A 24,024-nucleotide genomic window follows, 5' to 3' on the forward strand; every position below is an offset into this window, starting at 1 on the left:
GCTTAGAGAGGGTGGCATGGTCTAGTCTGCCTGTCCCCCTCCCTGGCCCCACCTGTCCCACTCTGGGACCAAGCTCTCCGGAACAGAGCTGATATAAGCCCTGCCTGCATTCCCAAGGATCCCTGGAGAAGCCCTTCCCAGCTCCAACGGAGCAGCTGCTATGAAATCTGAGCTTCCTGGAGGGCATCTTGGGGGCGGAGAAGTGTGCTCTGTGGGACTCAGGAGTTTGGGAAGCAGGAGCCATGGGTTTCTGCCAGGCCAGGGTTGCGGGATTGAGGAAATAAAAATACAGGACACCAAATGAATTTGAATTTCAAATAAACAAACAATTTTTTAGTGTAACTATGCTCCAAGCAATATTTGGGACATACCTACACTAAAAATTATTTGTGGTTAACCTGATATTCACATTTAACTGGGTATTCTGTATTTTATCTGACAACCCTATGCCCTGCCCATCTTTGCCATGATCTCAACCTTTGACGTGGAGCAAGTCTTTCCTTTCTTTGGGCCTCAGTCTCCCCATTCGACAGACAATGGAGCTAAGAATCCTCTCCCCATAGGGTGGCTGGATTGGAACAGCACTCAGGTCAGCAGAGCTTAACTGTGTGGGCAGGTGCAGGCAAGACCTGGCACTATTAACCTCAGATCAGATTACCCTCTAACTGCCAACTTGCCTTGACCAGTTGGGGCTCGCTGGGCACTGTGGCACCAGGCCAGGTGTATGCAGAGGCACTGCCCCCTGGTGGCAAAGGAACCCACCACCTAAAGTCAAGCAAAGTGGGTGGGGAGACTTCCTTCACCAGTCTAAGCCCCCAACGCCACCCAGAAACCCTGGCAATTCACCTTGGGCACCAAGGATGGCTGGGAGATGGGAGGCAGAATTTGCTGTGGGGCTTTGAATTTTTCCCTTAGCATGTCTCTCTAGCATGTTAACCTTTTCCCTCTATCATAATTTCCTTGTGAAATTGCCCCAAACTCATTCCAAACACCCCCAAAAGCCCTCACTGTCTGGTATGCTAGCCTCAGGGGCCTGAAGGGCTAGAGTACCCCAGGTACAGAGAGCTCTGTCAAGCCTTAGGGGGGCCAGGAGGATGGCTCAGGGCCAAGTGTAAGTGATGGGCTGCAGAGACCTAGACCCCATTGGAAGGCTCCCAAAGCACAGGGCCAGGGGACCCGAAGCTCTTCCCGCCCCGGCTGTTAGACAGATGCCTCTGGGAAGGGGAGGGAGGGGCCCGGAGAACATCTGGCTTAGATGTGTATGTATATGTTTGCAGTGTTTTACACAAATGAGATCATACATTTGAGGTACGTGATGTTCTGCAACTTACTTTTTTAAGTGAACTGTGTGCCTTGGGGATGTCCCATGTCAGAACAAATCTACCTCACGTCTCTTAAACACAGCACAGTATTATGCTGCACAGCTGTTTATGGGCCTGCTCATGGACATTTTGGGTGTCTAGAGCTTTGCCCTTACTTTTAAATTTTTATTTTATTTTATTTTTTACCATTTAACCTGTTTTAATGTTTCTTCACAAATGGTGAACTACCGTTGTGGTCAATATTATAAATATGGAATTATAAATTTAAAACAGTTCCTGGTTTAAAAAATAAATCCGGTAGACAATGCAGTTCCGCGGGGTCTCTGCCTCTAGTAGGGCTGATCTCTGCCTTTGTCCGTTTTACCGGGTCCTCCATGCCTGCTTCTTCTTCCTCCCATCTGTTCAAAAGGTCCGGGGGACAGACCCCTAGCACCACCTCGTCTTCCTCTACCAAAGCCACCTCGGTCCATGCCACAGAAGCCACCACAGCCACCTCTGAACATTCCACTGAGACCACCTTGGTCGATGAAGGCACCTCTTCCTCCCCGCATGCCACCAGGCCACCTCTGCCTGGGGGGTCTGGGGAGGAGGATGGGAGGACACCTTCAGGCTTCAGCGCCTTCCACTGGTTGCATTCTGTTCTCCAGGCAAAGTTACAGCTTTTCACCTTTCTTTCTTTCCTTCCTTCCTTCCTTCCTTCCTTCCTTCCTTCCTTCCTTCCTTCCTTCCTTCCTTCCTTCCTTCCTTCCTTCTCTCTCTCTCTCTCTCTCTCTCTCTCTCTCTCTCTCTCTCTCTCTCTCTCTCTCTTTCATTAGTTTCAGGTGTACAAAACAATGGTATAGCTAGACATTTCACCCCTCACACAGTGATAACCCCCTCCCCCAATCTACTACCCCTCAGACATCGTATATGGCTGTTACAGTTCCACTGACTCTATTCCCTATGCTGTACTCCACGTCCTGTGACTGACTATATATATATATATATATATATATATATATATATATATATATATATTCAATTATAGTCGACAGACATTCAGTATTATTCTGCTTCAGCTTCAGGTGTACAGTGCAGTGGTCAGGCATCTACACCATCCATGACGTGGTCTCCCTAACAAGACAAGTGTCCACCTGGCCCCCTACAAAATCTTTACAGTGTTACTGATTATATTCCCTAAACTGTATTTCATATATTGTGATTACTAATTTGTACTTTCTAATCCCTTTACCTTCTCCCCCATCCGCACCCCTCTCCCACCTAGCAACGCTGTTTTTTTCCCCTATACCTCTGAGTCTATTTCTGTTTTGTTTGTTTATTCTGTTCTTTAGGTTCCACATATAAGTGGTATTTGTCTTTCTCCATCTGATTTATTTCACTTAGCATAATGTTCTCTAGGTCCATCCATGTCGTTGCAAATAGTAAGATTTCATTCTTCTTTATGGCAGAATAATACTCTGTTGTATAAATGTGCCACAGAAAAATGCAGAAATAGATGCAACTTTTTCCTTTTGTAAACAATGTAGCAGTGACCATTGCTGGCCTTGTCTGTTTGCACACGTGGGTAAATGTTTTGGTAGAGCAGGTGCCTAACAGTGGAATTGTGGGGTCCTAGAATATGTGTGCTGACAGTTTTGACCAATATGGACTGATATTGTCAATGTCCCCTCTGAAGAGGCTACACTAAGGGGACCTCACCAACGGGAAGAAAGTGCTGATTTCTTCACAGCCTTATCAATGGAAGATACTGTATTATGAAACTTTTTAAAAGGCATCATTATGTTGAGTGAAAAATGATATCTATCACATTTTGCTTTAATTTATATTGCTTTAATTATGAATCAACCTGAGTAATTTTTCATATGTTTATTGATCTTCTGTGTTTCTTCCCTGTGAACTGTCTGCTGGAGGGCTTGGATCTATATTAAAATAAGAGCTATTTTATTAGCAAAAAGGAATGGGGGTGAAAGCTCTCCCTCCCTTCAAGCTAACTGTCTCCAAAGAAAACCTATCATTGTTTTCCCTAAAAGTGATTGTGAGCACAGAGCCTCCGCTGGGGACCAAACAAACACAGTTAATTGCATCCAAGTTTGTGCTGAAATCTAGAGGGTATCCAGCCCCCCACAGAACAGGTGTCCAACTCAGGCTGTTGCCTGCTTGTCTGCCCTTGTCATGTGTCTGTCTGTCTCTCTGCCTGCCAGACCACCTGCCTCTACCAGTGTCTCCCCACCACTGGTCTCTTCCAGCTGTTCAGCCATCGTGCACTCTACTCAGGTCCCCACCAGCTGGCTTGAGGTCTGATGGCCTATCTGCTACCTGCTTTCACTTCCCTTGCAAGCAGCAGTGGGAGGCGGCAGGATACCCAGACCCAGGGTCAGTACACTTGGGAGTAACTTCTAGCTCAGATGCTGGGCCGTCTTAGGCAACTTGTTTCCCTTGTTCTGAGGCTCAGTTTCCTATCTTCAAATGGAAAATTGGGCTAAAACCCAGTTTTAAACTGTTTCTTGGTTTCAGGAGGTGTATTGGGGCTACCTGGGCTTCAGGGCCGACGCCAGCTTCTCTTCCCCCAGAGCAGTCCTGCCCTTTCTCACTGTCTTAAACTCGGGTCCTATGGAAGAGGCCATTCAAAGCCAACGGGCACGATTGTCTGCTGCCTCCCAGCTCTGCTCAGAGCCCAGTCTCAGGCAGCTACAATCCCAAGCCCAAGCGAGAAAGCCTGATTTTGGCTACAAACCCAGATCTTCCAGGCATCTGGTAGCTTCCTTTCCACTTGCTAATAAAACTTACGAACCTGTAAACAATTCTCCTTCCTGCTCCTGGAAGCAGCTGGTACTGAGGTCATGACTGGAGCCCCAGGCCCTCCCCCAGCCAGAGGGGAAGGGATAGGGGACTAGCAGAGCCTCATAGCCATCCTTCCATTCCTTAAAGAGACAGGAAAAACAGAGGAACCAACGGCACAGACTGTAGCTGGCCCGGGGAAGTAGGGTCACCTCATGAGCAGAGAAAGAAATAAATGTCAGGAACACTTGGGGTAGCCCTTAGGACCCAGCCCCCATGGGGACAGGGCCAGCAACAAGAGGTTACAGGGAACACCTCAATTTCCAAATGTGGGTTCTTCTCATTCAGCATGGCTATGTTGAATCAAGACTGGGTGCCAGGCACTGGAGGTAGGGACAAGGTCCCTGTCCTCAGGAAACTCATGCTGTAGAGGGCAGACAGAAACAGTTGGACAGGCAGAAAGTCCGTGTGGAGTGGAGACAGTAGCAGGGATTGTCTCTGTGGGGGTCCTGCCTTGAATCTTGCCATACTCTGCCTCCTTGGGAGTGCCATGGGATGGGGGCACAGTCCCAGAGAGCAGTTTCCAGGCTCTCAATCTCACGTGGAAAGGTGCTGGCTTGGGTAGTAGATGGCTGTCAGCTGTGACTAGTTGGCCATCAGCTGTGACTAGTTAGCCATTGGCCACTGATAGAACTGCCATGGCTGAACTAGCAAGAGCGGATTGCAGCTAGCAAGTTGGGGTGCTCAGTTGGTTGGTTGGTTGGTTGGTTGGTTGGTTGGTTGGTTGGCAGAGAAGCAGATGGCGGATTGTGCATCATGTGGCTCCTGCTTCCTGTATCTGCAACCCAGCCGCCAGCGAGACTATAGTGGTATGAATCCCCCATCCATGACTCCGTGGGTGTTCCCTTTTTGGCCTCACATATCCTGCGTTCTTATGCGGGGAGCGGGACCAGAGGCCCCATATGACAGATGGGTTCCTGGAGCTCTGTCAACCTAAGAGAAAGGGCCTGACCCTTGTGCCTGGCACATGTAGCCTCTGCCTGGACACCTTCAGGGCAGCTCACTACCTCTCGAGAAGGTTCAGATTGGTAGAAAAGTCTTCCCCAAGTTGGGTAGAAATGCTGGTCACACCCCCTGAACTCTGGTCCAGTCTGCGGGGAGCAGATCCGGCAGAGGTGCGTTAAAGACACTGGCAGAGCCACAGCCTGGGCTGACAAACCTGCAGGCAGGACCAGGTGGCTGAAATGCTTGAACAACTCCGGTGGAAGTGCAATGAGTTTAGGGTAATTGTTGCTGGGTAATTGTTACTGATGGGTAACTCAGGACCGCCCTGTGTGTGGAGCTCAGAGCAGCCCTGAAAAGCCATGAGGGGCTGCTCGCCTCCTACCTTGTACTGTAGCCAGCTGATGTCCCTGCTGCTCCTTCTTCCTCCCCTTGTCCCTCTGCTGACTTAAGAATCCCTTCCCCAAAAAGCTGGAAACAAATTTGGAAACCAGAGGGGTTTAGTCACCTGTCTGTCAGTCACCCTTGTCCCACGTACAGGGAACCATGGGAGTGGGTGGGGAAGGCCCTCTTTCCCGATCCTCGGCGGGGTGGGGGGGGCGGTGTTGGACCAAGCAACTTCGAAGAGCCCTTGGCCTTGCCTGCTGGGTGACTCCTCAGGTTGAAAGCCATCTGCTTTCAATTGGTTCCATATCCAGTGGTTGAAATGTGATGTGACGGCAGAATTCAGGGGCATCAGAGACCAAAGGAAAATGGCCAATAACAAAGAGGTGGAAAAAGTGGTGCGGAGTGTCAAGACACTAACCAGCTCAAAAGCACGAGCAGCAGCCGGCCCTCTGGGCTGGAGAAACACGAGGAGAGGAGAAACCCAAGATGGAAAACAAGTCTGAGAAGCTGCATGCTTCTTTTTTTTTTTTTTTTTTTTCAGGTGGTTGGAGCGCTGTGCTCTTAACACTGAGGTTGCCGGTTCGATTCCCACATGGGCCACTGAGCTGCGCCCTCTACAGCTAAGATTGTGACCAACGGCTCTCCCTGGAGCTGGGCAGCTGTGTGCTGCCAGGAGCGGCGGGTGGCCATCGTGAGTGGCTGGCAGCCGGCGAGAGCTGCCGTGAGTTGCTGTGAGCAGAGGACTGGTGACTAACTGCCTCAGCTGGGGGAAGCGCAAGGCTCATAATACCAGCATGGGCCAGGGAGCTGTGTCCTATACAACTAGACTGAGAAACAACGGCTTGAACCAGAGTGGGGAGGAGGTAGAAGAAAGGGGGGAAGCTAATGACAAGCCCTCCCGTCTATAAAGCAGACACTCTCCCCAGTATCCTCCATTTTATAGATGGACAAGCTGGGGCTCAGAGAGGGCTGGGATGTGAGTCAGTTCACTTAGCATTGGCAAGGTGAGATGCAAACCAGTGTCTGCAGTCTGGCAATCCAGGGTCTTTGCTAGAACACCGGTAGGTCCCACTGAAGAACTAGCTCAAGAGAGTTTCAGCAAACATCCTCCAGATCTATCCCACTCTGACCTGTCTTCACTCTCGCAAGACAGAGCCAGCAGGCAGGTCATCGCACAAACAATGCACACCACCAGTCCCCTGGCCGTGCCATGGGATTTGAATCCTAACTCCTCACTCAGTAGCTGGGTGACTGGAGGCAATGTGCCTCAGTGATCCTGCCTGGAAAAGGCAGGTAGGGGCTGATGGAAGGTGAAGCACTCAGCCCCTAGCAGAGCCAGTGCTTCAAGTCTAAGCTGCTAGGATTTTCCCATGGTCCACAAGGCCTTCCTGCTTCTCTGTTACAAAAGATGAGCTATCCGTGCCACTAGCAAGGTCAGTGGCCCTGTGCTCAGGCTCCAATCACAGCTCTACCAGTGGCCTATCTCTGCACTCCCCTGGGCCTTCAGTTCACTCCCTGGCCCTGGCCAGGGTGTTTCTCTCCAGCATGGAAATGCTGTCATGTCTTTCCCAGCATATCTTTCCCAGCACCTTGTTGGCTGCTCTCACCTCTGTCTGTCTCCCCTGCATTTAGCGCACTGCCTGCCTGACTCATGGTAGGAACTCATTAAATAGTTGCTGAATTAAAATGACCTGAGCATTAAAAAAAAACTGTCTCCCTTAGTGTCTTGTCTCACTCACGCTACTGTCCTCTCTCAGATCCTTCAAAGTATCACCCCACCATACACACTGTCTCTACTCTTACCTCCCAGACATTCCTCTCCTCCTTTGAGTCTGCCTTCCTCATCCACCATTCAACTGAAACCACCCCAGGCCAAGGTCACCAATGACCTCTTGGTAGCTCGAGCCAATGAACCCACTTCACTCTTCATCTTATTTGACTCCTTGGAAGCACTTCATATCATTGTCTTCTGTCTTTCTAGAAACATGTTCCTCCCTCGTTTTCCAGGACTCCACACTGCTATAGTGTTTCCCCTGCCTATCTGGCCTCTTTCCTGGCTTATGAAATCCACACCCAAGACTTCATGTATCATCTTTATGGTAACTTAAGCAACTCTGATATCTCTTGCTTCAGTCTCGTCCTCTCTCCTTAGTTCCCCTCCACACCACACACTGAACATGCTCCCCTGAAACTGTTCCTACTCCGTGTGATCCTTCCTGGTGAATGGTCCCACCATCTACCCCACTGTCTGAGTCCCCAAACCTCACAGTCATCTGGGACTCCTCTCCACCTATCCCAGTATGATTAGTCACTATGCGTGGTTCTGTCCCATCTGTAATCACTAATTTTATGTGTCAACCTGACTGGACCACGGGATTCCCAGATATTTAGTCAAACGTTATTTTTCGATGTGTCTGTGAGGGTGCTTCCAGAAGAGATCAACATTTGAATGGACAGACTAAGTAAAGAGATGGCCCTCTCTAGTGTGGGTAGGTGGGCATCATACACTCCATTAAGGCCCTGAATAGAATAAAAAGGCAGAAGGAACTCTCTCTCTCTCTCTCTCTCTCTCTCTCTCTCTCTCTCTCTCTCTCTCTCTCTCTTTCTCTCTCTCTCTCTCTCTCTCTCTCCTCTCTCTCCCTGACTACTTAAGCTGCGACACTGGTCTTCTCCTGTCTTTAAACTTGAACTTACACCATTGGTTCTCTGCTTCTCAGGCCTTTGGACTCTGATTGGAATTACACCACTGACTTTCCTGGATCTCCAGCTTGCAGAGGGCAGATTGCGAAACTTCTCATCCTCCATAATTGCAACCGCATGAACCGATTCCTTATAATAAACAAATCCCTAGATAGACAGATACAGATATATAGGTATATCTCTATACAGTTGACCCATGAACAATGCGGGATTAGGAGTGCTGACCTCTGCACGGTTGAAAATCCACATATAACTTTTGACTCCCCAAACACTTAACTACAGTCCCTCGGTATACATGGGGGATTGGTTCCAGGACCCTTTGCAGATACCAAAATCCTCGGATGCTCAAGTCCCTCACATAAAACAGCATATGTAGAACTATTCGTACAGTTGGCTCTCCATATCCACAGATCCCCAGCCACAGATTGAAAATAGTGTTTTTGATTTGAGGTTGGTTGAATCTACAGATGTGAAACCTGGGAATACGGAGGGCTGACTGTATGTATATTTATTGAAAAACTTCTGTGTATAAGTGGACCCACGCAGTTTAAACCTGTGTTGTTCAAGGGTCACAAGGGTCAATTGTATATAGATATACCTATATATCTCTAGCTCTATATGTGTATATCTCTCTCTCATTGTCAATATACACACACACATATCTCCCATGGATTCTGCATCTCTGGAGAACCCTAATACAACCTCCTAAATAAATAATTCAGTGTTGGTGCAAAACTCTTGTCAGTAGTTGACTTCTGTCTCCCCTGTCACCATCCTAGCCAATCCCATCACCATCTCTCACCTGCATGACTGCAATAGCCTCCTACCTTGTCTCTCTGATCCTGTCGTGGCCACTTCAGTCCATTCTCCACATAGTATGTAAAGAGATTGTTTTAAATATAATAGGCCTGGTCATGTAGTCTTGCTCCTTAAAGCGCTCTTCAGTGCCCCCCACCCCCGTCCCACCCATTTTCACTAGAATAAAGACTACAGCTCTGAGTGTAGCCTAGGGTGACTCTGCATGGACTTTCCCCTATCTTTCCAACCTCATCGTGTGCAAATCTTTCCTCTTATTCTATTCTGGCTTCTGTTTCCTTAAAAACATGATGGCCTTGCTGGATTCTAGGCCTCTTCACATGCTGTTCCTCTCACTGATTTAATTGTCTTCCATGCTCTTTGCCTAACTGATTTCTACTCATCCTTCAAGCCTTAAGTCAGGCACAGCTTCCTCAGGGAGGCATTCTCTGGCAGCCCCCACCCTAAGCACAGCTCATGGATCCTCTCTACTCTCTTTCTGTCCCTTTGCTCCAGGCAGTGTCAGGCCAACTGCTATAAAGGGTATGGCAGTGAGCAAAGGGTAAGAAGGGGGGTGTCCTACCTTCCCAAGCCACATTCCTGAAGCACAGTCTCTGCCCTCTACCTGATTCCCTGTGTCTGTTTCAGCAGGGACTGGGAGAGACTGGGGTAGGACCCTGTCTCCTCACCATCACTCCTATAAGTCCCTGCCACTTACAATTTACCCTCACCCTCTGCAAGCAATCCAACTGCCTTGGCCCTGAAACCCATGGTCTTATGGTACAAAGGGCAAATAAGACAGGGAGGCTCAATTTCTTGGATGGTACCCCAAGGGGGACTTTGGAAGCCTGGGGCCTCTCTCATGTACTACCTTCCTTGCATGGGCTACCCTGGGACCCTAAGTCACTGCCTAGAATGTTTCTTCCTGACAAATAAGCCTAAAAGTCCCAAACCCCTCTGTGTGCTAGAGTCTGCTTGCGGACTCCTCAATTGACTTCCTAGCATTCCCAGAAAGTTGGCATCACTCAAAAAGCCAGCCTGGGATAAGAATGGAACCCAAGTCTTCTGGCTGTCATTCCTGGCATTAGCCTCTACATTCAGTCCTCAAAGAAGGCCCTGAATTTCATTGCCATTGTCTCAACACTGCCATGGCTTTTCCTATTAAAAGTGGGTTATTTTCATTACTGGGGATTGGCACAAGTTACGCCGGCGACTTCCCATGGCTATATCTCTCTGCACACCAACAGCTGGAAGTGTGTGTTTGGAGCTAAGCCCGCACTTCCCCCAAGGGAGAGGTTAGGGCATTGTTACCTCTGAACAGTCTCTGACTCTTGCCAGCCTTAGAATTCGGGAAGCTGAGCCAGGGCAAAGCCTGAGTATCATGCCCCACCTACATAGGGCAAAAGAAAACACTCCCTCCAGCCCCTCCCCCAGCTCTTAAACAAAACAGCGCATCCTTCTAGCAAGGGACACCCCTGTTAGTAGCCAGTGATCAGGTGACAGGGAAGTTGCTCAAGTGATTTTTGGCAGATCTTACCTTATCCCAGGGGGATGGGTCTAGAGATCATCTTACACACATCTCACATACGAACTTTAGGACTCAGGACATCTCTGCTTCCTGCTTCCAAACTGGTTTGGGCTGTTTCCTTATCTACAGTCTGGCTTTTGGAAAAACAAGTTTGGCCCACAACCATCCATGCCCCATGGAAGTTTGGGGATCCAAAATAGATGAGGACAGGACAGAAATGAATGCCATTTCTTTATTATTATTCATTGTCTTGTACAGAAAGAGACAAAATTTAACAACTAAACTCAACAATTACAGAGAGAGAGAGAGAGAGAGAGAGAGAGAGAGAGAGAGAGAGAGATCAGAAGCAAGTTTGTTTGTTGCCCCCAGGCTCCAATGAAATCCTGACGTATCACTGAATGCACAGATTTCCCAGCTGACATGGGTCAACACATGAGTATGAGCAGTTCAAAGTGGTACCAAAATTAATCCATTTCACAGTAATCATGTCTATAAGCTCAGTTGCACATAGAGTTTCCACTGTCACGAATTCACGATCACAGAGTGAAATAGCAGGTGTGTTCAGGCCTGGGAAAGTGGCATCTATAAGGGAAGACAGATTTGGAGGCAAAAGCAGCTGTGGGATTCATCCCAATCTTGAATATCTGCGTTAATACTGCTGGGGGAGGGAGAAGGGCAGGCACTGTTCAAGGAGCAGATACCTCAGTACAATGGGACAACTGTTGAGGCATTGAGCCTGAGGGGGTGTGCTGTTTGCATATCTTTGTCAGAGAAATTCTTGCTAGAGAAAGACTCACCACCCACAGCCTGTGAAAGGAGACGCTCCCTACTTGTGAATATTTGGGGGCGAATGATAGGAGCGCCAGTCTGACAGCGAAACATCTGCTTTACAGAATATTTAGCAAGATACAGTTATATTACCTTAAATTGCAGCCTAGTTCACAAACTATGTAATTCCTAGGGTAAAGGAGTAGAATGCAAAGCTGCAATACTTAACATCCCCCCCGATGGAGAGAGAACGAGATCGTCTAGTACACAAAGAGCCTCACATGTGAGAATTGCTGAACCCCCAAAGCTGAAGGCACGGTGCAGGGATCCTTAAGATCTGGAGCTTTTTGTTTGAAAAAGGTACTCATTTTATACTAGATCCCTCTTACACATATGACCCTGAAAATTGACTAAAGGGAAGATTATTTTAAATATTTCTATGGAACAAGAATCGCAGATACCATGAATTAAGTTGTGATTTTCTCTAAGTTCTGAATTAGTCGGCTTCAAGATAATGGGCTTTTGCCATGGTTGCAGGCAGTCTGATTACAGTACTTTTGAATTAGTTAATTACACTAATTAGTACGCGGAGACTTCAGTGGGGAGGATGTGCTTGTTTCTGAATCAGCGCAATCCTGAAATGGAGCTTCATTACTTGTCACGCTGAAAAGCACCCTACACCAGCAGCTCTGCTGCGTGGCTCTCTGTCTCGCTCTTGAACGTGAGGGCACACACATAAGACATAGCACACGCGCACACTCCTAGAAAGACAGAGCGCAGGTGAGTCAGAGTGTCTCTCTTGATGATCTCTCTCTCTCGGACAAAAGAACAATCTAGAGGCAGTGTTGTTTTCTTCTTCTCGTGAGATGCCATTTGGTTGTTCAAAGATCAAATCCCAGCCAGAGAGGGACCATCTGGCTCCAAGTCCTGAACAGACACTTTGCCGTCCTGAATTCCTCGTATTCAGACTACAAAAAAGACAACGTCCAAAAAATCGGGCAGATTCCTATTTTCCAAAGCAGCACCCTAAGGAATTCACACTAATGGCAGTGGGATTGGCAAGTAGAAGAGGAGGCCCCTCGCCTCTGGTCAGACTGCTCGGTGTCGCATTTCCCTTTCGGTCACCCAGGGCGCAACGCTGGTGCCAGGCATGCTAAGCGCCTGTGTGCTCCACTCTGTTGTGCTTTAGTTTTGAAAACCCCGGATGGTGGGGAGCACTGGGTGGGGGAACAAGATTGTGATTCTTGTTTTAAAAATTCTTAAAAAGTTTTTGGTTGAAAACAAGTATGACAGTCACAGTTCAAGAAATGTTTTAAAGCCTTTTCTTTTTTAAAAAAATGAAAACTAGCTAAATAACTCGCCCTGCCATTTCCAAAGTCAATAGTCACACATCTTTCCACCAAAAATAAAAATAAAAAGGCTCGGTAGTGCTTCAGATTTCCTTCAGCTGCTGACGCCCACAGAACAGGAGCCAAGGCCAAGGGCATGGCGCTAAATGGGTGTGTGAGTGGGGGTCCCAGTGGGCAGAGGCCCACAGGATGGAGCTGCTTTCAAAGTGCTTTGTGAAAGGGAGGCAGAAGGTGGCAACTTTGGGGGGGCTCCAACAGCGTATCTCTGCTTTCCTGGCTCAGGGCCTTGTCATCAGGCTGCTCCGGACTGGGAGGGGACATTCCTCCCGTCAGACCGGAACCCTCTTGATACAAATATAGCCACACACCAGCTATTGTTTCAGATAAGCATGTGAGAAAAGGCAACATGCACACGTGTATACGCACACACACTGCGTGCGCGCGCACGCGCGCACACACACACACACACACACACACACACATCCAAAAACAACAAAAATGTTACTGCAGCGTTAGCATTGTATCAAATCAACGTCCATACAAAGACAGAGTTTGAAAGATATGTACAGGGCATTCATAAAAGCCAAATGTGCACCGCGAGGAGTAATGACCATTATAGACTGCACAGTCTTTTTCTACAATATACTGCAAAAAAACGTCCCAGAGACCACGGTGGCAACCCCACCCAGAAGATTGCTGCAAAGCACCTGAACTAGAGAACACAGAGCATTAAGGAAGACCTCTGAGTGAGCACTCCCTGCACGCCTGTGCTCAGCGCCTGAAGGACACTTGCCACCCTCCCCCAGGCCAGGTCCCTGCTTCCAGCTCTCTCTGGTCTCCACCCAGCTGCAAACTACCTGGCAGCTGGGCAGGGAAGGTATTGACAGATACCAAAGGCAGCAGGCATTCCTCAGCTCTGGTTGGTGGGGCTCGTGCCTGGCTCTCTGCTCAGTGGGGAGGAGACATATAGGGGTGTCTTCTCCCAGGTCCCACACAGGCACCTGCCCAAAGAAATGCTGGGAGAGCAGGGGCTGGCCCCAGAGCTTCAGGCTGCCCCAGGTCCTCCAACACGGCCAAATTGGATTGACCACAGCGTCCATCATGAAAAAAGCAGGGGCTTTCTAGGCCACAAGTGCCTTCGAGAAGGGTAGGAGTGCAGTGCTACAGGCCCAGAGGGATGAAAAGAGGAAGGAAAGGTGGAATGCCACCTGGTCAGCACCTCTAGCGTCAGGGAACTCTCAGGGGAGGGGTGACTGGACAGAAAGGGTCAACTGGCAGGAGACTGACTCCCCAGATTGAAACTCAACATCACAGTCATATGAAGCCTCCACGACGACTGGTCCCCAATAACCTACACATTTCTAGAAGAATCTTCCTAAGGGCACACCTCACTGCACAGGCATTAGCTCAGTCAGCCTCTAAATAGGCCTGTGAGGTAGGGGGAAAGATGGAAAACCCCAGCCACAGGGCCGAGCTGTCCAAGCCGGTGGCTTCCCTGGATAAGAACACAAGCCTCCTGACTTGAAGCAAGTCTCAGGGCAAGCTCCCGGGACTGGAGGGGCCTCCAGAAGTCATCTGTGGCCTCAAGGCAGGGCTGCATTCAAACAACAAGGCCCAATACCTGCCTTAGAGAGCTGTTTAGACAGAAAGAAGCTTGTCTTCTCAGTGGGTTTTGAACTGCTGTGGTTGCCAAGAGACCCTGGCTGTGCACTCTTTTGGGCTCCAGAAAATGTTGCTACATTTTTTTAAAGCACCTCAGAGGAAAAATGGTTTGGCTCCAAGGCCAAGAGGATGGAAAAGGAAGGGTGGGGGAGGCGGTGTCAACAGTGTCTTTTTGTGTGGTCACTGACAGCCAAAGGACAGGTCATCTCTGCCCCACTGTTGTCTGAAGCCTCACTGAAATGGAACGATGGACAGCTCCTGGGCCACAGAAAGGGGTCACTAAAAATAGGCCAGCACCTGGCAATGACAGGGCAAATCCCGGATGGACCTTCTACCCCAGGTCATGGGTTTCCCCATCTCCCTCGCAAAGAAATTTCAAAAAAGGGACACTTTAGGGTCTTCTCCCCAGGTGGGCACCATCATTAAGGGGAAATCAGCCATCTGAAGTTCAAGTTCTACTCAACGCATCTACTCATGAAGAGGGAAGTATCTTAAAAGTTCAACGCCAGAGAGCACAGTGCTGAGGGAGCCAAGTTCATGGGTTTAATCATGCCATGGGCTGATCAAGCTCACCGGGAGAAAACTTCAGCTCTCTGCCCCAGCCTGTACCCCAGCCATTCAGAGGCTATAGGCTCCACAGGCAGGGTCAGCCGTATCGGTTTTCCCGGGGCTGTGATTGGGCTCATGCCAACGAGTAGCACTTTCAGCACAGCCAGTCCATGTGTCTGGAGAGCCAAGGCCTGGGGGAGGCCAAGCACAGTAGAACCAGAAGTCCCCTTCAGGGTGGCAAAGTTCATGTGGGCCCCTCGCTCAATCTGGAGGTGGCAGCTCTGCCAGCCAGGCCCCCGCTCCTCATCTTTCACATACCCTGTGCCCCTTCCAGGTTGTTCTAGATGTTCCTTTTAACCTGGTCAGGAGGGTGGGCTGGGTGTCGGGGGAGGCAAGTGTCTCAGATCTGTGTGACTGATTTCCTTTGGTCCCTTATAAGTGGCCCAGGTAATAGTGTTTTGTTTCATTGTGTTCATTATTTATTTGTTTGTTATTACTCTTTTTGTTTTTTGTTCAGTCCTTGTCCCTGTTCTCCAAAGGTGAGCCAGGGACAGAAAGCACAAGACTGTTGAGGGGAAAGGAAGGGTGCTGAGGGCGGGCCTGTCTCCCTCGTCTCTGTGGCCTAGGTTTCCAGACACAGACAGGTGTCCAGCTGGCTGAGTGGCCCCGGGGCCTGAGTCTATGGACATTCTGGCCACAGTCAACTCGTGGGGGGATTCCTTTGGCATTAAGAGAAGCCAGTCCCTGACAGGATGACAGGATGGTGGGAGTGGTGGCTTCTGGAAAAGCTGGGCTCTCTAGCCTATGGCTCTCCCCAGGGGCATGCATGTTCCCTACCCCCCTCCACCTGTCTCTGACAACTGTCTTCCTACAAATCCATGGTTAGGAAATTATTTGGCAACAAGGAGGCTAAGGCTGTTTTGTGGTGGCACAGTCTTTAAAAAGTTAAAAAGAAAACAGGAGACCCCTGAAAGAGGCTTTCACAGCAGATAGGACATGAGTCCCATTACTTGTCTGAGCCAGGGTTGGCAGCCACTATCTCCTCATACTTTGGGGGTGGGTCACTGTAAGAGACACTGGCCTCCTCACTGCTGCTCTCCTGGGGCGCAGTCACCTCCTCGTATGATGGGGGAGGGGTGGCACTGGACAGTCTGGACAGAGAGAGCTCCGGTAGGTAGAGGGTGCTCTCGAGGCGGACCGTGGTTCTGGCCCCCCGACTGGGCCCCAGCACCACCTGTGGGTTGCTCCCGGCCTCCCGGTGCCCAGAAGACTCCCCCTGGCTATGCACAGTGCCCCGGTACACCATGACCCGGGGCAGGCTGTGCCCGGCGCGACTGGCTAGGTACCGGTTCTGAGCATATGAGGGGTGATGACGGGTGGCTTTCTGCAGCTGGCACCTCCAGATGATGAACAAGGCAATGACAATCAGCAGCGCCACCCCCAGAAGAGGCACCACCACATACATGGCATCTGAGCTCTGCGCGGGGTCTCGGACTGAGTAGACTGCATTTGGGTACCCCTTCCAGAACTCCATCTGCAGAAAAAGAAGGACCATTTACACATACACTTACACGCAACTGCTCATGCCCCAGATGGACCCCAGAGACCTTCCGCAAGTCTGCTCCCCACCCCGCCCGATCTGACTGGCCTCTGAGAGCTATCAGAGAGGCTCTGGAATGTACCAAGGACAAAGGACCAAATGTACCAAGCGAGGAGACTCCCAGAGTGACGCAAATGGGACTCTAAGGACATGTTCTTCTTGTTCTAAGGACATGTCTGTTTTTCTACAGCCCAATGGCCCAGCTCTGGACGGCGCTGGCTTTCCTTCCTGGCTTCTGATTCATCTGAGGCACCTGGGCCTGCTCTTCTTAATCCTGAGGTTACCACCACTCCCATAACCCAGCCCCAGGGCAGTACGTGCCGTTTTCTCTTTGTCCTCAAACACCTCCTTGACCTCTTCGTAGCTGCAGATCTCCTCCATGCACTCCCGCTCGATGGTACCTTGGCGCAGCTCCTCCAAGAACTCATTGGCACGAGGGAACCGTTTCAGGACGGAATGGGCATTCTTGGCCTCCAGAAACACTGCCGAGAGAGCTGCACTGAGGCCTGGAATGGGGAGGTGCCCAGAGGCTCCTTCAAACCAGACTCAGTCCAGGCACAGAAGCACAAAGATGGAGGGAAGCAAGACAAAGCCAAAGCCAGTGGGCTAGCCACCACCCCGCACAAAGCTGGCCCTCTGTAACGGGGATGGAAGGGCTGACTTTCTGTGATGCCATGATGTATATGCCTTGAATATCAAGGACCCAACAAGACTCAGGCCTCTGCTGCTATGGAGGAAAATGAGAAGTGCATGTTACATAGGAACGGACATGAAGGATTTTCAGGATTGCAGTCATCAGTAAAAAAAAACACCCAGTATCTCTTGCCTTACCTCAAAATGACAAAATCGGAGGCCTTATCATGAGAATTTATTCTCCTTTGAGGCTGATGCTGGTGACCAATACCAAATAGCCTCATAAGACTCTATCAAGGTGGCATCCCCCCACCTGAATAACCACCAGTGCCATCAGATTGCCTGGCATCAACGGTCTTGCCCAAGACAATCTAGGGCAAATCCAGGCAGGGGTAGATCAGACAGCCCGGGAAGAGGAAAACTTGGAAGGACTTGAAAGGTGGACATGCACCTTTCCCCTGAGCCCTTACACATGGCCCTTCGCCATTCAGCCTGGGCCCGGAAAAGCTCACCTGCCATGGTGCTCCCTCAGATCCAGTGTCTCACTTGCCTGGCAAAGGAGAAAAGCACAATCACAGTGAGATCACATCCCCAAACCTACAGGGCACCCTCTTGGCCCTGAAATGTGACCCCCCCACTCCCCAGCAGCCTAGTCAAAGGTCAAAGCAGTGCCTTATGAGGCACAGCACCCTCTGTACAGCCCTACTGTTCCCCATTCTGCCCTGAGCTCTCCTCCAGAGCTCCCTGAGGCCCTGCAGAGCCCAAAGCAAATTTTCTAGCCCTCTCCTCCAAGAACATTGAGAGTCTAGAAGATCTTGACCGTGACTTTTTCCTTTTATAAAGAAAAACTCCAGTAGGCCGAGGCTCCTCCTTCCTCGCTTCCCTCATAGGAATCTGCGCACTTTTGAGTTGGCGAGGAGCTCAGAGAGATGGGGACTTAGGCGAGGTCAAGCAAATCAACAGCGACAAAGACAGGATCCATTTGGGGGAACTAATTTTGCTCACGATGTCAAGTCCCAGATACTTCTAATGACAAGCACATTCCTTGCAAACAGGCAGCATGACTTTCAGAAGCAGGCACTGGCAAAGCTTAACATGGTGACAACAACCATCTCAAAACTCATGGCCCAAACCCAAATGATCTGCTGTATTTGTCTTCACCAAACAGGGTGGCAAGGATCTCCTGCAACCAGTCACTTCTCCTCTCTTTGCATTAAAGAACACTGCCGCAGAGTACCAAGACATGATTGACGTGAGCAAAACTGAAACACTAACTCAATGCAAGTGTTGCTTCTGATGTGAGCTATTGCCTGGAGGCTTTGCTCCTGCTCAGGAATTATGCAGCCAGTATGTAAACCCCCAACCACTGCACACTGCTCTCCTAAACACGCACTCCCACTCATGCACATATTCCAGACCACTGGCCCAGGTGTCCACACCCAGGAGCAATCACCCCACTGCTCCCCAACCCAAGTAGAAGCTCTGGTTTTATGACTAACTGGATGCCCAACCCATGAATGGTGTAATCCATTGTGCTACCCTTTTTGCCTAGGCTGCCAGGAACTTGAGCGGTAAAACTGACCATCAAGAACAAACGTCCTGGCCGCCCATATGTTAAGCACATATGCTTCCACCTTGAAACGTGATATATATACTTTTTCTATTTATGTTTTCAGAGTCTTAAGTGTATTTAAATATATCTTCTAATCCTTTTGGAAAACAGAATATAAATCATAAATAAAATTCAAAGTGAAGGAAAAACAGTAAATCTAACATCCATCTATGGAAACACCAGGTCAAGGGGGCTCTTCTCTTTTGAACTCCACAACAATCCCACCCAAAACTAGCAACCTGTGAATCTGTCAACAGATAAGACTGCGGTTGTGAGAAAAGTTCACCCTCATTGTTTATGAGAGTGAAGATGGAATATTGTATCTAAATTCTGCTGCCATTGCGGATCTCTGAGCTTCCCCCAGAGCCAGGGCCAGTCATGTGATCAGGGTGTGGGTTGCAATGCCTAACAGCAAGGTTTTTGATTGAAGAAAAATGGAGCCCTTGTGTCAGGGTTTGAAGAGAATGAGTAAAGCCTTTACTAATAAGTGAAGATAGAAAAATATGTTTCATTGCTTATCAAAGAGAACTGCAGTGTTTTTTTTTTTAATTTTATGTGGGAAAATTACATAACAGCCTACGCATAGCCACCTCCTGTACCAGACACACCTGACTTTGGTGGCTGCACACCCACACATCTCATAGCCCCAAATGTGAGCTATCCTGACACCTGCAAAAGTCATTAGTTCATTTTTAAGCTTCAAACATGCTAGGAACTCCCTCAAACAGCTCACAAGACATGGCCCCACTCCATTAACAATTCTGTAGGCAACGTCACTGCTGCCGCTGCCATGAGGCCTCCTCCCCCTCCTTCCTCCAAATGTAGCGCCTGCTTCTTCCCCTATAAATACACCATCCATAGGCTGTTACTATGGCAACAGTGAGGAAGCATGCGGGCTCCACGACAGAGAATGCTGCAGCAGTCACGCACTGTATATGTCCCTCCTGCCCCTGGTGGATACTGTAAGGCTGACTGTAGGCCCAAGGAATTTTTAACCCACTCCCCACAGGAACACAGCTGAATCCTGAAGGCCTGGAAAGGAAGGAAGGCCACCACAAAGACCTTCCTTAACCCCACCCCAGGCTGGAGCTTCCGAATCACAGCACTCTGGGACATGGCTCCCAAAGTCCCTGGCATGGGGACTGGCGGCCATCAGACCTGGTGTCCCAAGACGTGGCCTCCAAACCACTTCTCCAAATCCAAGCTCAAGCTCTTTTTATTTCCCTCACTCAGAACTGATCGCTAGGAAAGCTTCTGTGATCTCCAAATCTCATGACTCATAGACCCACCCAGTGACACGGAACTCCAAAATTATGCTCCAACTCAAACTCTGGACCCTCCTTGTCCCCTTGCACTCATACCAGCCCTGGAAGTGCCTATCCTGGCCCTCCATCGCCCACCACCAGAGCCCTGCCCAGGAACTCCGGCTTCTGGCCCAGCAACACTCTTCTCCCGGATTTACTCAAGACCCTCAACGCCTTGGCCCAGCGGAACCTCCAGATCCCGCCCCCCAGCAGTGCCCCGCGCCCAGCTCAGTGGTCCTAGACACTGAACCGTGCCCTCGGGGCTGGGGCGCCCAACCCCAACGGCCTCACCGTTCTCCGGGCCCAGGAGGCGGCAGCCCTGTTTGCGCAAGCAGCCCGCCACCTCGCTGCTGCGCCTCTTCCAGCAGGGCCCCTGTCCCCGCCCACCTGCTCCCCGTCGGCCAAGCCCCCCGGCCCAGCGCAGCCGTCTCCTCCTCCCTCCCTCCCCGCCCCGCTGCCCTCCCGCCGCCCCGGGCGCCCCGGTGCCTTCCCAGCTGGGGCCGAAGTGCGCCTGGAGCTCCCGCCCTTCGCAGTCGGGCGCCCAGGCCTTGCCCATTACCTCGGTACCCCCCTGCCCTGCTCTCCTCTGGGGGCTGCGCCGCTGCCCGCCCCCCTACACCCTGCCGTGCTAGGTCTGGCCTCGCGCCCCGCGCCTGGCGCGCCACCCTAAAGAGCCACGACCACCGTGCCCCAATCGCCAGGCCGCGATCGTCGCACCACACCCCGCACCGGGCTGCCAGGCCAAGGAGAGGAGAAGGGGTGGGGGCGACGAGAGCGGGCCAAGGGGGTAGGGAGGGCGGGCCGGCGAGCTGGGCCGGAGGGGCGGCGGCGCGCACCGAGCACCGCGCGCCCGCGCCCCACTCCGCCGGCGCCGCCCCTGCCCCCTCCCGTGCAGCTGGGGGGCGGGGCCTGGCCGGCGGGCCCGGGACGTGCCAGGGACCCTTAGCCAAAGGCACGGGTCCCGTCGTGTCCCCGGGCGCAGGCCCTCGGAAGCCCAGTCGCTGCGGCGGTCTCGGGCGGCCGCACCCTAGGCCGGTGCGCCAGGCGTCCCCGCACAGCCCAACCCCTTTTTCTCCCCCCACTATTCCTTACCCCTGCTTACCTGTCATTGCGACCGGCCCTTCCCCGAACGCCGGCTAAGAAAAGAGGGGCGCGGGCCAGCAGCCTGGGTCCGCCGTGCCAAGGTTCCAGCCGGCCCGCAGAAGAAAGGCCGGGTCGAGGCCGCGTTCCGCCAATGACTGTGTGACCTTGGCTTCGTCACTTACCTGCCCCCGCCCTGGGACAGCAGGCTTCTCTCCTGTCAAATCTGGGAAATGGGGAGAATCCTGCCTCTCTCGCGGGGCTTCAGCGAAATAAAGGTGGAAAGGGGCTTGGGAAACACTTCAGGTGCAGAAAGGGGAGAGGCAGGAATCTCCTGGGTCTCCAAGGGGAGCGCTGGGTGGGTGGGTGGGGCACTCAGGAAGCAGCGCTGTGGGAAGTTCAGCATGACAGGACAAGACGCTGGTAGCAGAGAGATGACACCAGTCTAGGGAGAACCACACAAGAGGTGGACTGCTAAAAGGAGGCAGGGTGGTTCTAAGGGAGCTCAGGGTCTCTTCTGCCAAAGCCTCCAAGGAGGGGCCCAGTGCACCCGTGCTGGGTTTTCAGGGCTCTTATTGCTCTCTGCACCTTTGGAGCCCAGCCCGGCCCTGGAGTTGGCTCCCCCTAGCCTCCCAATTTGGTGCTTTGGGGCACATTCCAGGTAGAGAAACAGCAACCTGTCCTGCCACAGGGTGACAGGGAAAAGAGGGAAGGAAGACCTCCCTCACCCCACGCCTTTTCCAGTTGGGCTCCCAGGGCTGGCAGAAAGCAGCCTTGGCCAGGGCTGAGCTTCTCCTCTTCCTCCCCTTCCCCCACTCCCAGCGGTACTTTCCCTTCCATCTCTGCCGCCAGTTCTTAGAGGCCTCTACAGGCTGGCTTGCTCTTCCATGGCTGCAGGAGTATATCTCCTTGCCTAAGACGGACCCTCTGCACGCCCCCCCCCCATTAAAGGCAGCAGGGCCATGGCCTGTGGGGCAGGCTTCCACAGACAGAAATGAAGATCACGTGATGATGAGAACGGTGCTCCTTGGGGAGCAAAGGATTGTATATGTTTTAGAGGCACCCTCCGCTTAGGGGGAAGGAGCGTGGGTCATGGTTGATGGGAGCAACTGTTTGGGGCTCTTCAGGAATTTGCTTCCCGGGTCTTCTAGTCTGCCACCATGTCCCCACCCTGATCTTAACAAGCAGCATGTTCACAGGGGACTTCGCACAGCTTTCAGTGTGTGAAGCAAGGGTCTGCTTCACCCTCCTCCTGGCATCCCACCTAAGCTTCTGACTCCAGCACCACCAGGCTGCTAGTTCCCTCTTGGCCCAGAATGCCTTTCCTCCCACTGTCAGCCTCTGTGCACTGTAGTCCTTCTTCCCCCATAGCTCAGGGGTCTTAAGGGATTCTCCGCCCCCACCTGTGTTGACTGTTCCATTCTCAGCATTTCTCTGCAGAGACTATAAACGGGGCTTCTGTGAATGCCAAGGGCAGGGAGGATTCCGAGCGGCACCTTTGAAGCGTGCTGCCCACTTAGAGGTACCACTGCTGAGCTCTATGATCCTCAGCAAGTGATTTCACCTGTCTGCAGCTCAGTTTCCTCATCTGTCAAATGAGAATGATAATAGTACCTGCCTCAAAAGGTGACGAGGAGGGCAAAAGGGATGGATAATCACGTCAGATGTGCCTGGTGCCTAGCATGAGCCTAATACAGGTTGACTTGGGCCATGTCCAGCTTTGTTGTGTTGTGTTCATTTGGTTGTTCACGTGGGTTACACACTCACCTTCTCTATCTTGGGATCAGAGACCTTATCTCTTCATGTAGCCCTAGCATCCAACGCAGAGCTTCAGCTCACTAGATGTTTACAGAGCTGAGGTGGGAGAGGCTGCATGAAGGTGTGGGGCTGGAGTGGGGCTCAGCCTTCAACTTACCACCAAGATGTTGCCCCCAATACCTCCAGCAGCTCTGGCCCCATGGGGAGCCCGAGTCTTGGCTTCTTCCAGATCTTGCCTTCCTCAGAGAGCTTTCTGCTTTCCTCAGCATGGCTTCAGGCTCCCAGGGGACTATCTGGGGAGGACTTCGGCTGTTCCCCCTGGCCCCACACCTTCTGTTAGAGCTTGATCTGAACCATCCCCCCTGTGCCCTAGGACAGGAAGGGCTTGGCCACTGGCTGCTCTGCCTTGGTCAGGCACTAGGCAGTTTGGTGCACTTGATGGGCTTTATTTTTTTCAACCAAATCATACTGGTACAGTTCAGATCCTCATTATCTAAATCCTGGAGAGATGTTCTGGCGTTCCTGTGAGCCTTCACTCCCTCTTCCCCATCTCCATCATATCCATCATATACCTTTCTCTTGCTGCGTTGACGATCTCAAGAAACGCACCTTGGCACACATCAAAATTACACGTGTAGGGCACTAAGGATCATGGGAGGACCCAGCTCCAAAAGAGTGTACAGTACAGTTGCTAATAATTTAAAAAGATGGCAAAAGGCAGGTCACGTTTCAATAAAAATTTCCAATACAGTGTGATAGGACAGGCCTTTCACCCCAACCTTATTCAAACTTCTAATCTGTCTCCATTTCTGGTCCAGATCCCATCTGGCAGGACCAGCTTCACAGGTGTTGGACTTATGGAGTCAGACAGTGTCCAGCACTTAGAAGGGTTCCCTGTGCTTGGTTTAAGGCTCTGCTGTTGCCATCTTGGAATTCTTAATACTTTTTGAACAGAAGACCTACATTTTCATTTTGCACTGGGCTCTGCAAAGTATGTAGGCAATCTTGTGAATATCAGTGATATTCCCAATATCCTTCATCCTATCCCAGGGTCTCAACCATCCTACCACTCTTCTTACTCTTCTCGTCCTCCTCTCTGCAAGCTTTGACCAGTCCCTGATTTCCTCACTGCTCAACGCACCAATTACTCCATCTTCCTCCACATGGCCTCTCCCTAACCCCATCCCTATGCCTCAT

The 24,024-nt window shown here is 51.0% G+C and overlaps 1 protein-coding gene across 4 annotated transcripts; it reads right to left on the reverse strand.

The window, feature by feature from the left end:
* Positions 1 to 10,727: 10,727 nt before the first annotated feature.
* On the reverse strand, positions 10,728 to 21,245 carry PRRG3 (proline rich and Gla domain 3). 4 transcript variants are annotated; one of them, XM_081041851.1, is made up of 4 exons: positions 20,281 to 20,400; positions 17,586 to 17,623; positions 16,762 to 16,922; positions 10,728 to 16,374 (listed from the first exon to the last, which is right to left on the reverse strand). In XM_081041851.1, the coding sequence occupies exons 2-4, from the start codon at positions 17,590 to 17,592 to the stop codon at positions 15,847 to 15,849; spliced, it is 696 nt and encodes a 231-aa protein (XP_080897977.1). In that variant the 5' UTR covers positions 17,593 to 17,623; positions 20,281 to 20,400; the 3' UTR covers positions 10,728 to 15,846. The 4 variants fall into 4 exon arrangements, with proteins under 4 accessions (XP_080897977.1, XP_080897979.1, XP_080897978.1 ...); XM_081041853.1 differs by lacking the exon at positions 20,281 to 20,400 and adding an exon at positions 21,092 to 21,245 and having other exon boundaries at positions 13,273 to 16,374; XM_081041852.1 differs by lacking the exon at positions 20,281 to 20,400 and adding an exon at positions 20,549 to 20,867 and having other exon boundaries at positions 13,273 to 16,374.
* Positions 21,246 to 24,024: the final 2,779 nt, after the last annotated feature.

This window comes from Rhinolophus hipposideros (assembly GCF_964194185.1).
Source record: "Rhinolophus hipposideros genome assembly, chromosome: X".
Lineage (NCBI taxonomy): Eukaryota > Metazoa > Chordata > Mammalia > Chiroptera > Rhinolophidae > Rhinolophus > Rhinolophus hipposideros.